This window comes from Anomaloglossus baeobatrachus, chromosome 9, assembly GCF_048569485.1.
Source record: "Anomaloglossus baeobatrachus isolate aAnoBae1 chromosome 9, aAnoBae1.hap1, whole genome shotgun sequence".
Lineage (NCBI taxonomy): Eukaryota > Metazoa > Chordata > Amphibia > Anura > Aromobatidae > Anomaloglossus > Anomaloglossus baeobatrachus.
The window spans coordinates 211,819,321-211,833,003 of record NC_134361.1 but is presented as its reverse complement, the minus strand read 5'-3'; the positions used below and the strand labels follow the sequence as shown (position 1 = coordinate 211,833,003).

Here is a 13,683-nt window from a genome sequence, read left to right as displayed (position 1 = left end):
TATACACCGGGGGCAGGAGGTTATATACCGGGGGCAGGAGGTTATATACCGGGGGCCGGAGGTTATACACCGGGGGCAGGAGGTTATATACCGGGGGCAGGAGGTTATATACCGGGGGCCGGAGGTTATATACCAGGGGCTGGAGGTTATACACCGGTGGCTGGAGGTTATATACCGGTGGCTGGAGGTTATACACCGGGGGCAGGAGGTTATATATCAGGGGCTGGAGGTTATACACCGGTGGCTGGAGGTTATACACCGGGGGCAGGAGGTTATACACCGGGGGCCGGAGGTTATACACCGGGGGCTGGAGGTTATACACCGGGGGTTGGAGGTTATACACCAGGGGCCGGAGGTTATACACTGGGGGCTGGATATTATACACCACCAGATGATGGGGTTGTATTACTCTATATATGTAGAGTGTGATGGACGGTGTCGGTGCGCGGCGGCTGGAGGGGTTTGGCCTTCGTGCTTGTACATTATATTTCCACACACTTCAGGACACGGATCCGTCCCGGTTGAGGCTGCGGTTACATCAGAAATCACCAGAACTGGATCTCCAGAGATGAGATATGACAGACAATATATTTAATAGTTTCTATTCCAAGACAGAAAAAGTAATGTCAGCCACGTCCTCGTGGTCTTGTTCGCTGTGGAGTCCAGGCCGTGTCCTCGTGGTCTCGGTGGTTATGGCGTCCAATGTCTCTGTGGTCACCACAGCGAGGACAACATCTGGCAGGTGCTGGAGGACAGCCACAGGATCTCCACAAAGTTAAACTGCAGGAGGCCGATCACAAATCCACCCAAAACATCGCTGATGTGGTGCCGGCCAATCATAATGCGAGAAAGTCCAACGCTGAAGGCCCAGAGGACCAGGAGGATCCGCAGCGGGATGGCGAGAACAAGATGGCTGAGGAAGAACTTGGACACCATAGTGGCTCGACTGGCGTGTCCAGCGGGGAAAGCGTAGACATCGAGGACGAGGTAATCCAGGATCCCGGGCGTCACCTCATACGGCCCCCGACGCTTCATCAACTTCTGTAGACCGGCTACTGTGAGGATGTCAAGAAAGAGGGCTGCCGAAAAGAGGGAGAAGATTATTAACCCATCCTCCACGTACCGTATATATATATATATACTACTATAACTCTACCATCTATTAACAAGACTGTATAATACTGCCCCTACATACAAGAATATAACTACTATAATACTGCTCCTATGTACAAGAATATAATTACTACAATACTGCCCCTATATACAAGAATATAACTACTATAATACTGCCCCTATATACAAGAATATAATTACTACAATACTGCCCCTATGTACAAGAATATAACTACTATAATACTGCCCCTATGTACAAGAATATAACTACTATAATACTGCTCCTATGTACAAGAATATAACTACTATAATACTGCCCCCTATGTACAAGAATATAACTACTATAATACTGCTCCTATGTACAAGAATATAACTACTATAATACTGCCCCTATGTACAAGAATATAACTACTATAATACTGCCCCTATGTACAAGAATATAACTACTATAATACTGCCCCCTATATACAAGAATATAACTACTATAATACTGCTCCTATGTACAAGAATATAATTACTACAATACTGCCCCTATATACAAGAATATAACTACTATAATACTGCCCCTATATACAAGAATATAATTACTACAATACTGCCCCCCATGTACAAGAATATAACTACTATAATACTGCCCCTATGTACAAGAATATAACTACTATAATACTGCCCCTATATACAAGAATATAATTACTACAATACTGCCCCCTATGTACAAGAATATAACTACTATAATACTGCTCCTATGTACAAGAATATAATTGCTATAATTCTGCCCCCTATGTACAAGAATATAACTACTATAATACTGCCCCTATATACAAGAATATAATTACTACAATACTGCCCCCTATGTACAAGAATATAACTACTATAATACTGCCCCTATGTACAAGAATATAACTACTATAATACTGCCCCCTATATACAAGAATATAACTACTATAATACTGCTCCTATGTACAAGAATATAACTACTATAATACTGCCCCTATAGACAAGAATATAACTACTATAATACTGCCCCTATATACAAGAATATAACTACTATAATACTGCTCCTATGTACAAGAATATAATTACTATAATACTGCCCCTATATACAAGAATATAACTACTATAATACTGCCCCTATATACAAGAATATAACTACTATAATACTGCCCCCTATGTACAAGAATATAACTACTATAATACTGCCCCCTATGTACAAGAATATAACTACTATAATACTGCCCCCTATGTACAGGAATATAACTACAGTACTATAATACTGCCCCTATGTACATGAATATAACTACTATAATACTGCCCCTATGTACAAGAATATAACTGCTATAATACTGCCCCTATGTACAGAAATATAACTACAGTACTATAATACTGCCCCTATGTACATGAATATAACTACTATAATACTGCCCCTATGTACAAGAATATAACTGCTATAATACTGCCCCTATGTACAGGAATATAACTACTATAATACTGCCCCTATGTACAGAAATATAACTACAGTACTATAATACTGCCCCTATGTACATGAATATAACTACTATAATACTGCCCATATGTACAAGAATATAACTACTATAATACTGCCCCTATATACAAGAATATAATTACTACAATACTGCCCCTATGTACAAGAATATAACTACTATAATACTGCCCCTATGTACAAGAATATAACTACTATAATACTGCTCCTATGTACAAGAATATAACTACTATAATACTGCCCCCTATGTACAAGAATATAACTACTATAATACTGCCCCCTATGTACAAGAATATAACTACTATATTACTGCCCCCTATGTACAGGAATATAACTACAGTACTATAATACTGCCCCTATGTACATGAATATAACTACTATAATACTGCCCCTATGTACAAGAATATAACTGCTATAATACTGCCCCTATGTACAGAAATATAACTACAGTACTATAATACTGCCCCTATGTACATGAATATAACTACTATAATACTGCCCCTATGTACAAGAATATAACTGCTATAATACTGCCCCTATGTACAGGAATATAACTACTATAATACTGCCCCTATGTACAGAAATATAACTACAGTACTATAATACTGCCCCTATGTACATGAATATAACTACTATAATACTGCCCATATGTACAAGAATATAACTACTATAATACTGCCCCTATATACAAGAATATAACTACTATAATACTGCCCCTATATACAAGAATATAATTACTACAATACTGCCCCCTATGTACAAGAATATAACTACTATAATACTGCCCCTATGTACAAGAATATAACTACTATAATACTGCCCCCTATATACAAGAATATAACTACTATAATACTGCTCCTATGTACAAGAATATAACTACTATAATACTGCCCCTATATACAAGAATATAACTACTATAATACTGCCCCTATATACAAGAATATAACTACTATAATACTGCCCCTATATACAAGAATATAACTACTATAATACTGCTCCTATGTACAAGAATATAATTACTATAATACTGCCCCTATATACAAGAATATAACTACTATAATACTGCCCCTATATACAAGAATATAACTACTATAATACTGCCCCCTATGTACAAGAATATAACTACTATAATACTGCCCCCTATGTACAAGAATATAACTACTATAATACTGCCCCCTATGTACAGGAATATAACTACAGTACTATAATACTGCCCCTATGTACATGAATATAACTACTATAATACTGCCCCTATGTACAAGAATATAACTGCTATAATACTGCCCCTATGTACAGAAATATAACTACAGTACTATAATACTGCCCCTATGTACATGAATATAACTACTATAATACTGCCCCTATGTACAAGAATATAACTGCTATAATACTGCCCCTATGTACAGGAATATAACTACTATAATACTGCCCCTATGTACAGAAATATAACTACAGTACTATAATACTGCCCCTATGTACATGAATATAACTACTATAATACTGCCCATATGTACAAGAATATAACTACTATAATACTGCCCCTATATACAAGAATATAACTACTATAATACTGCCCCTATATACAAGAATATAACTACTATAATACTGCCCCCTATGTACAAGAATATTACTACTATAATACTACCCCTCAGTGCAAGAATATAACTACTGTAATACTACCCCTATGTACAAGACTATAACTACTATAATACTGCCCCTATATACAAGAATATAACTACTATAATACTGCCCCTATATACAAGAATATAACTACTATAATACTGCCCCCTATGTACAAGAATATTACTACTATAATACTACCCCTCAGTGCAAGAATATAACTACTGTAATACTACCCCTATGTACAAGAATATAACTTCTATAATGCTGCCCCCTATGTACAAGAATATAATTACTATAATACCGCTCCTATGTACAAGAATATTATTACTATAATACTGCCCCCTATGTACAAGAATATAACTACTATAATACTGCCCCCTATGTACAGGAATATAACTACTATAATACTGCCCCTATGTACAGGAATATAACTACTATAATACTGCCCCTATATACAAGAATATAACTACTATAATACTGCCCCTATATACAAGAATATAACTACTATAATACTGCCCCTATATACAAGAATATAACTACTATAATGCTGCCCCCTATATACAAGAATATAACTACTATAATACTGCTCCTATGTATAAGAATATAACTACTATAATACTGCTCCTATGTACAGGAATATAACTACTATAATACTGCCCCCTATATACAAGAATATAACTACTATAATACTGCTCCTATAATAAAAGAATATAACTACTATAATACTGCTCCCTATATACAAGAATATAACTACTATAATACTGCTCCTATGTACAAGAATATAACTACTATAATACTGCTCCTATGTATAAGAATATAACTACTATAATAATATCTCACTGATACCAGCGCATTCTGTAATAGGAGCCACTGGGGTAACGAGTTTGTCCATGACATTTCTACCCCATCACCTGTGACAGATCATTATAGAAAAGTGGAGACTCTGTAATATTACATAGCGGGGGGCCGAGTGCGGAGGAGCAGAGGTCAGAGGTGTCCCCACCGCTCTGATGACCCCATAACTGCAGAGTCTAGATTTCCTGTGGTAACATCAGCACAAACACTGCGCTTTCCAGGAGCTTCATTGCCGAGCAGCTGCATCAGCCATACATCACCAAGCACAATGCAGAGCCATACATCACCAAGCACAATGCCGAGCCGTACATCACCAAGCACAATGCCGAGCCGTACATCACCAAGCACAATGCCAAGCCGTACATCACCAAGCACAATGCCGAGCCGTACATCACCAAGCACAATGCCGAGCCGTACATCACCAAGCACAATGCCGAGCCGTACATCACCAAGCACAATGCCGAGCCGTACATCACCAAGCACAATGCCGAGCCGTACATCACCAAGCACAATGCAGAGCCGTCCATCACCAAGCACAATGCCGAGCCGTACATCACCAAGCACAATGCCGAACCGTACATCACCAAGCACAATGCAGAGCTGTACATCACCAAGCACAATGCCGAGCCATACATCACCAAGCACAATGCTGAGCCGTACATCACCAAGCACAATGCCGAGCCGTACATCACCAAGCACAATGCCGAGCCGTACATCACCAAGCACAATGCTGAGCCGTACATCACCAAGCACAATGCCGAGCCATACATCACCAAGCACAATGCAGAGCCGTACATCACTAAGCACAATGCCGAGCCGTACATCACCAAGCACAATGCTGAGCCATACATCACCAAGCACAATGCAGAGCCATACATCACCAAGCACAATGCAGAGCCATACATCACCAAGCACAATGCAGAGCCATACATCACCAAGCACAATGCCGAGCCGTACATCACCAAGCACAATGCCGAGCCGTACATCACCAAGCCCAATGCCGAGCTGTACATCACCAAGCACAATGCTGAGCCGTACATCACCAAGCACAATGCTGAGCCATACATCACCAAGCCCAATGCCGAGCCGTACATCACCAAGCACAATGCCGAACCGTACATCACCAAGCCCAATGCCGAGCCGTACATCACCAAGCCCAATGCCGAGCCGTACATCACCAAGCACAATGCTGAGCCATACATCACCAAGCACAATGCCGAGCCGTACATCACCAAGCACAATGCCGAGCCAGACATCACCAAGCACAATGCCGAGCCGTACATCACCAAGCACAATGCCGAGCCATACATCACCAAGCCCAATGCCGAGCCGTACATCACCAAGCCCAATGCCGAGCCGTACATCACCAAGCCCAATGCCGAGCCGTACATCACCAAGCACAATGCTGAGCCATACATCACCAAGCACAATGCCGAGCCGTACATCACCAAACACAATGCCGAGCCGTACATCACCAAGCACAATGCCGAGCCGTACATCACCCAGCCAAATGCCGAGCCGTACATCACCAAGCACAATGCCGAGCCGTACATCACCAAGCACAATGCTGAGCCATACATCACCAAGCACAATGCCGAGCCGTACATCACCAAACACAATGCCGAGCCGTACATCACCAAGCACAATGCCGAGCCGTACATCACCCAGCCAAATGCCTAGTGTCAGATGGAGCAGTTTAAAGCTGCCAACACTGGATTCCAAAGCTTCCAGCTTTGTGGGAATAGTTTGGGGTTGGATCTTATCTGTTCCCCATGATTTTGACCAGTGCATGAGCGCCATACAGACAGGGAGGGGGGAGAACATGATGACAGCACAGAGCTCGGACCCCATGTCGACATTGCCCGTGTGGTCATCGCCCGTGTGGACATCACCCGTGTGGACGTTGCCCATGTGGACATTGCCCGTGTGGATGGCACATGTGTGGATGTTGCCCGTGTAGATGGCGCCCATGTGGGCGTTGCCCATGTGGACATTGCCCGTGTGACCGTCGCCTGTGTAAATTGCGCCTGTGTGCACGTCACCCGTGTGGACATCTCCTGTGTGTATGTTGCCTGTGGGGATGTTGCCCGTGTGGATGGCGCCTGTGTGGATGTTGCCCGTGTGGACGTAGCTCGTGTGGACGAAGCTTGTGTGGATATCGTCTGTGTGGATGTTGCCCGTATGGACGTCGCTCGTGTGGATGTCGCCCGTGTGGACGTCGCCCGTGTGGACATAGCTCGTGTGGACGTCGCTCATGTGGACATAGCCCGTGTGGATGTTGCCCGTGTGTATGTCGCCCGTGTGGACGTCGCCCGTGTGGATATCGCCCGTGTGGATGTTGCCCGTGTGGACGTCGCCCGTGTGGACATCGCCCGTGTGGATGTTGCCCGTGTGGACATCGCCCGTGTGGATGTTGCCCGTGTGGACATCGGCCGTGTGAACGTCGCTCATGTGGACATTGCCCATGTGGATGTCGCTCCTGTGGATGTCGCCCGTGTGGACGTCGCCCGTGTGGACGTCGCCCGTGTGGACGTCGCCCGTGTGGATGTCGCCCGTGTGGACGTAGCCTGTGTGGACGTAGCCCGTGTGGACGTCGCTCGTGTGGACGTAGCCCGTGTGGACGTAGCCCGTGTGGATGCCGCCCGTGTGGACGTAGCCCGTGTGGACGTAGCCCGTGTGGACGTAGCCCGTGTGGACGTCGCCCGTTTGCTGCTAGTTGTGGACACTTTGTGCTGCTCTTCTGTGATTAAGCAGTGGATCATTTTGAGGGTGTCAGCACTTTCGGCCGTGTCTACCCCCCAGAAATAGCCACAAGTGGTGCAGTCACTCACAGACTTCCTAATCCCACTCTTGATCTTCTGTGACCCAAATAACCCGGATTGGGGGGGGCTGTCGGGGGGATTCGCCGTCATCAGCGCAGCCTGAACTTGTGCCGTGAACGTGAATTGCTGGATGTGACGGTGTAAACAGCGGCGCCCTGACACATTGACGATGAGTCTGCTCACTGTCACACGGGGGGACGCCGCAGCCGTGGGACGGAATGTTCTAGAAAGCGAGCTGATGAAAAGAAGGGAGAAGAACGCAATGTATGTGTATAGACCTCAGCTGCACCGGACCCTCCACCCTCAGGCGCACCTGACACTACACTAAGGCTAGGTTCACATTTCCGTTGTTTTAAATCAGTCAGGTCCGTCATCTACGGATCCGTCGTTTTTTAGATGTCAACTGATGCAACGGATGTGTTTTTCACCGGATTCCTTTCACAGGAATCCTGTGAAAAAACTGATCCGTCGCATCCGTTGTGCATCATTTTTTGACGGATCCGCCATGATCCGTTTGTGTTTGGGACAGCCCAGTGGGTGTGCCAAACATGCTGGGCATGCTCAGTAGAGCATGACGGAATCCAGCGCTGGATTCCATCGTAAGGGCAACATCATCATAGGGCCACGGGATGCTCCACAATGGTGGCTGCCACTGCCCAGAGGCCCAAACGTCCATGGCGGTCTTTGCCACTCAGTATCCTGAGGCCGTGGCCCTGCCCAGTAGAATGGTAGCCGAGGCTCTTGTTACCATCTTTACCCGGGTAGGGTTCCCCAGGGAAATATTGCTGGATCGAGGGGTTCAGTCTATGTCGGACCTGGTCCAGTCCCTGTGGCAGACCTGTGGTATTCCAGCTTTTTGCACCACTCCACATCACCCGCAGACCAACGGAATATGTGAACGGGCTTCTACTGACTGAAAGAGATGGGAAAATACCTGCCACATCTCCTGTTCACCTATCGGGAGGTTCCCCAGGAGGCCACAGGGTTCTCGCCCTTCTATCTACTGTTTGGCCGGAAGGTCCATGGTCCTCTCGCTCTTCTGAAGGAGGGAGATGTCTCAGACACCGGAGTGCCTGTCCTTATCTATGTCCTGGAGTTCCCAGACCGTCTCACCCAGCTCGCTACCATGGCTACAGAACACCAGCGAATGGCCCAGTCCAGACAAAGGACCTGGTGTGACCGTAAAGCCAGGACCCGGGAACTGATGGAAGGACAACAGGTGCTCATGATTGACTTCAAGCAATGTGGGAAGGCCCTTATCAATTAATGACACTAACTACATCATTACCCTGGACCCTAGTAGTCGACGACAAAAGACCGTCCACATCAATATGCTGAAGGATGTCATGGCCGATCTCTGTCTATTCTGGCCGAGTGCCACCCCCTAGTAATAACTGCGAGGACGAGTATCTCCCCGATCTTGTTCAGGTAGCCCAGGCGAGAGGATCTCCAGAACAAGCGAGAGGATCCCCGGAACAAGGGGGAGGATCCCCGGAACAAATGGGAGGATCCCTGGAACAAGCGGGAGGATCCCTGGAACAAGGGGAAGGATCCCTGGAACAAGCGGGAGGATCCCCAAAACAAGGGGGAAGATCCCTGGAACAAGCGGGAGGATCCCTGGAACAATCAGGAGGATTTCTGGAACAAGGGGGAGGATCCCTGGAACAAGGGGGAGGACCCCTGGAACAAGCGGGAGGATCTCTGGAACAAGGGGGAGGATCCCTGGAACAAGCGGCAACTAATGCCCAATTTGTAACCATGCTAGACCTGAGCAAGGGGTAAAGGCAGACACCCCTAATGGAGGACGCTCAGGAGCGCACCACCTTCATTACTCGAGTTCCTGGGAATGTCCCTCGGGATGAAAAATGCCCCTGATACGTTCCATAGACTGGTGGATCGACTGTTAGAACAATGTCACGACTTTGCCTCTGTTTATCTGGATGACATTGCCATCTTCAGCACATCCTGGGAGGACCATCTTCTGGGAGGACCATCTTCTGGGAGGACCATCTTCAGCACAACCTGGGAGGACCATCTTCAGCACATCCTGGGAGGACCATCTTCAGCACATCCTGGGAAGACCATCTTCTGGGAGCACCATCTTCAGCACATCCTGGGAGGACCATCTTCAGCACATCCTGGGAGGACCATCTTCAGCACATCCTGCGAGGACCATCTTCAGCACATCCTGGGAGGAAGATCTTCAGCACAACCTGGGAGGACCATCTTCAGCACATCCTGGGAGGACCATCTTCGGCATATCCTGGGAGGTCCATCTTTAGCACATCCTGGGAGGACCATATTCAGCACATCCTGCGAGGACCATCTTCATCACAACCTGGGAGGACCATCTTCAGCACAACCTGGGAGGACCATCTTAAACACTTGGCCATAGCGCTAGACCATATCCAGACTGCAGGACTGACCATTGACCCTGATAAATGCCAGTTGGGGATGGCTGAGGTGCAGAACCTCAGGCACAGAGTAGGGGAGGGACCCTAAGGCGTAGACCCCAGACTAAGAAGCAAGTACTTGCTTTTATGGGAACTGATGGTTGTTATTGAAAATTTGCAACCATACTTGTATGGTAGAGAGTTTACAATTGTGAGTACAGCCCCCTCACATGGTTGTCAGGGGACAATGGACGATTGCTGCGGTGGAGCTTGTCCGTACAACCCTACAGCTTCTCCATCTAGTACAATCCCACCAGAACACTGATGAAGTGTCCCGGCAAGAAGCACTATAGACTCCCTCAGGCCGACCAACCCCTTTACAAGGAACAGCTCAGCAATGTGGACTAAAGAGAGGTGGCCGGAGGTCTGTGTAGACCTCATGTCGTGATCATTTATTAATAAGTGGGGAGAGGTTGTGATGGTGGGATGTGGGGATTCGGTATCATCTCGTTGCTCTGTAGAGTCTTAATCACATTAGTCACCATCCGCAGCCGGGATGTGTCCATGGTTCTTGATGATCTCCTGACTGTCCATTCATGACCCCTATGCTCTCAGATCCCTAGATATCACCCCCTGTGGTGCCTCCATCCCTAGGTTTGGGGAGGCTGAAAACCATCCAACCTGTCTACTTACCCCTGGATGTAAGGAAAAGGCCTCAGGAGGACAAGGAGGCAGTAAGATCCATCCTTTGTGGGATGCTGAAGCTGCGGCCGCCCCCCAGAGAGACCTGGAGAAACCCTGATACCCTGGAAAGGAGACATCTGGAGGATTGTGGCCCTTACCTCCGAGGCATTTATCCCATTACTGGACTGTATCTGGGCCCCTGGACTATTTTACCCTCTGTGTGCTGGATTGTTTTATGGACCTTCCGGTTTACATGTAATAAAGGTTCTACGGATTGTTGATTGTGTGATCTCGGAGTAGGACCCCTTGAGAACTTGTGGCACTATGTGGACACTATAGAGCACTGTTATGTGGACACTATATAGGACTGTTATGTGGATACTATATAGGACTGTTTTGTGGACACTATATAGCACTATTATGTGGACTCTATGGCGCTGTCATGGGAATAGCCTTGTTCTGTGCCTCGTGGGTCCTCCGCAGAGCCCAATCACAGGTAGCAATGATTGAGGCGCGGCTCTACTGTGATGTCACTGGCACTTGGATGACATCATTGCTGGATGAGGACTTAAAGGGGCAGAACGAATTTAGTGGATACTGTGTGATCAGTCGCTCCAGGCCGCGCTCAGATGCACACAGATATTAGTTATCAGCCTGAGACTTCTGCTTCCCCTGGAGATAATCGGAGACAGCGGTGCGTGGTTGACACTTATCTCCTCTGCCCCACGAATATCACACGCAAGGCGGAGAGGGACCCCGTGTCCATGATTAGGGGGATGTCCCAGCTCCTCTCTATTCACACCCAGTTGTATCCAGTGCAGACTGATACATTGTAACAAATGACCAGTGCTGCTGGAGTGTTCCAGACTGGATACAATGTAGCAGCCCCTCCCTGGGCCAGTATACAAAGCCCATGGCATGGTGCCCGGCATGCAGAGCATATACCCCGGTGTCCAGCGTGCAGAGCATATACCCCCTGGCTCAGCATGAGGAGTACATACCCCCCTGGCCCAGTATACAGAGCACATGGCCCGGTGCCCGGTGTGCAGAGCATATACCCCGGTGCTCGACGTGTAGAGCATATACCCTGGGGCCCGGTGTGCAGAGCACATACTCCCTGGCTCAGCATGCAGAGCACATGGCCCGGTGCCCAGTATGCAGAGCATATACTCCGGTACCCGGTTTGCAGAGCATATACCCCGGTGCTCGACGTGTAGAGCATATACCCTGGTGCCCGGTGTGCAGAGCATATACTCCGGTACACGGTGTGCAGAGCATATACCCCGGTGCCCGGTGTGCAGAGCACATACCCCCTGGCTCAGCATGCAGAGCACATGGCCCGGTGCCCGGTGTGCAGAGCACTTACCCCCTGGCTCAGCATGCAGAGCACATGGCCCAGTGCCCGGTGTGCAGAACACTTACCCCCTGGCTCAGCATGCAGAGCACATGGCCTAGTGCCCAGTATGCAGAGCATATACCCCGGTGCCCAGTATGCAGAGCATATACCCCGGTGCCCGCTGTGCAGAGCATATACCCCGGTGCCCAGTATGCAGAGCATATACCCCGGTGCCCGCTGTGCAGAGCACATACCCCCTGGCTCAGCATGCAGAGCACATGGCCCAGTGCCCAGTATGCAGAGCATATCCCCCAGTGCCCAGTATGCAGAGCACATGGCCCAGTGCCCAGTATGCAGAGCATATCCCCCAGTGCCCAGTATGCAGAGCATATACTCCGGTACCCGGTTTGCAGAGCATATACCCCGGTGCCTGGTGTGCAGAGCACATACCCCCTGGCTCAGCATTCAGAGCACATGGCCCAGTGCCCAGTATGCAGAGCATATACCCCGGTGCCCAGTATGCAGAGCACATGGCCCAGTGCCCAGCGTGCCCACTCCTAGCAGGTTGGGTGCCATGTCTTACCCAGCAGCAGGTTCACCAGCACCTCTTGACCGGCCAGCGTGTTGCTGTTCCACAGGCAGATGACGGTTCCCAGGATCCAGGGGAAGCCATGGCTGGTGATCCCGATGAGCTTGACCATAGAGCGGGCACTGCCCCATGAAGACGTGATGTGGGCACAGACGCCCAGCCTCTTGGACATGGCAATGTCTATGGCCATGAGCGAGTTCCAGGCGATGCCCTTGAAGGAGGGGTTGAGCTGCATGCAGTCTTCCTCGGGTAGCTGCTGGCTCTGCCGCCTCTCGCGGGCACCCTCGCTGGCATTGCCACCATATTGCCCACCCTGCTTCCTATTAAAGCTTCTGCCCTCCTGGGGTGCAGTCGCCGGCTGGTTCAGGGACATGAACTCGGGTCTGGCCAGCACATTGTTCCGGTCCCGGGCTCTCGGCCGTCTCTGGGGGGCTGGCATCTTCACAGGACCCCCAAAGCTGTGGGCACAAGGAGGTGGCGGGCACTGGAGACGCTCTGTATGACGAGGGCGGTCGGCTGCTCCCTGCCACATGTCCCGGGTTATATTTAGTGACGGCACAGTGCCCGTGTGTTTATCCACAGTCCTGACGGCCCCTGACACTTCTGCCTATCACAGGGGCCCCGGCGGCCGAGACGTCCAATGGGGAGTGAGGCACCGGGAAAGTAACCTGAGGCCGGACATGGCCGCTGGGATATTTACACCCTCCGCACAAGGACGCTGGGATTTGTAGTCAGTGGCTGGCGCCAACTCTGCAGCTCGGATGACG

At 48.2% G+C, this 13,683-nt stretch overlaps 1 protein-coding gene across 1 annotated transcript; it reads right to left on the bottom strand.

Annotated features, from left to right (window-relative positions):
• Window positions 1-569: 569 nt before the first annotated feature.
• Window positions 570-13,481, bottom strand: PLPP7 (phospholipid phosphatase 7 (inactive)). Its single transcript, XM_075324383.1, has 2 exons — window positions 12,911-13,481; window positions 570-1,079 (listed from the first exon to the last, which is right to left on the bottom strand). Exons 1-2 carry the CDS (start codon window positions 13,446-13,448, stop codon window positions 715-717), a joined length of 903 nt encoding a protein of 300 aa, XP_075180498.1. The 5' UTR covers window positions 13,449-13,481; the 3' UTR covers window positions 570-714.
• Between the last annotated feature and the right edge of the window lie 202 nt (window positions 13,482-13,683).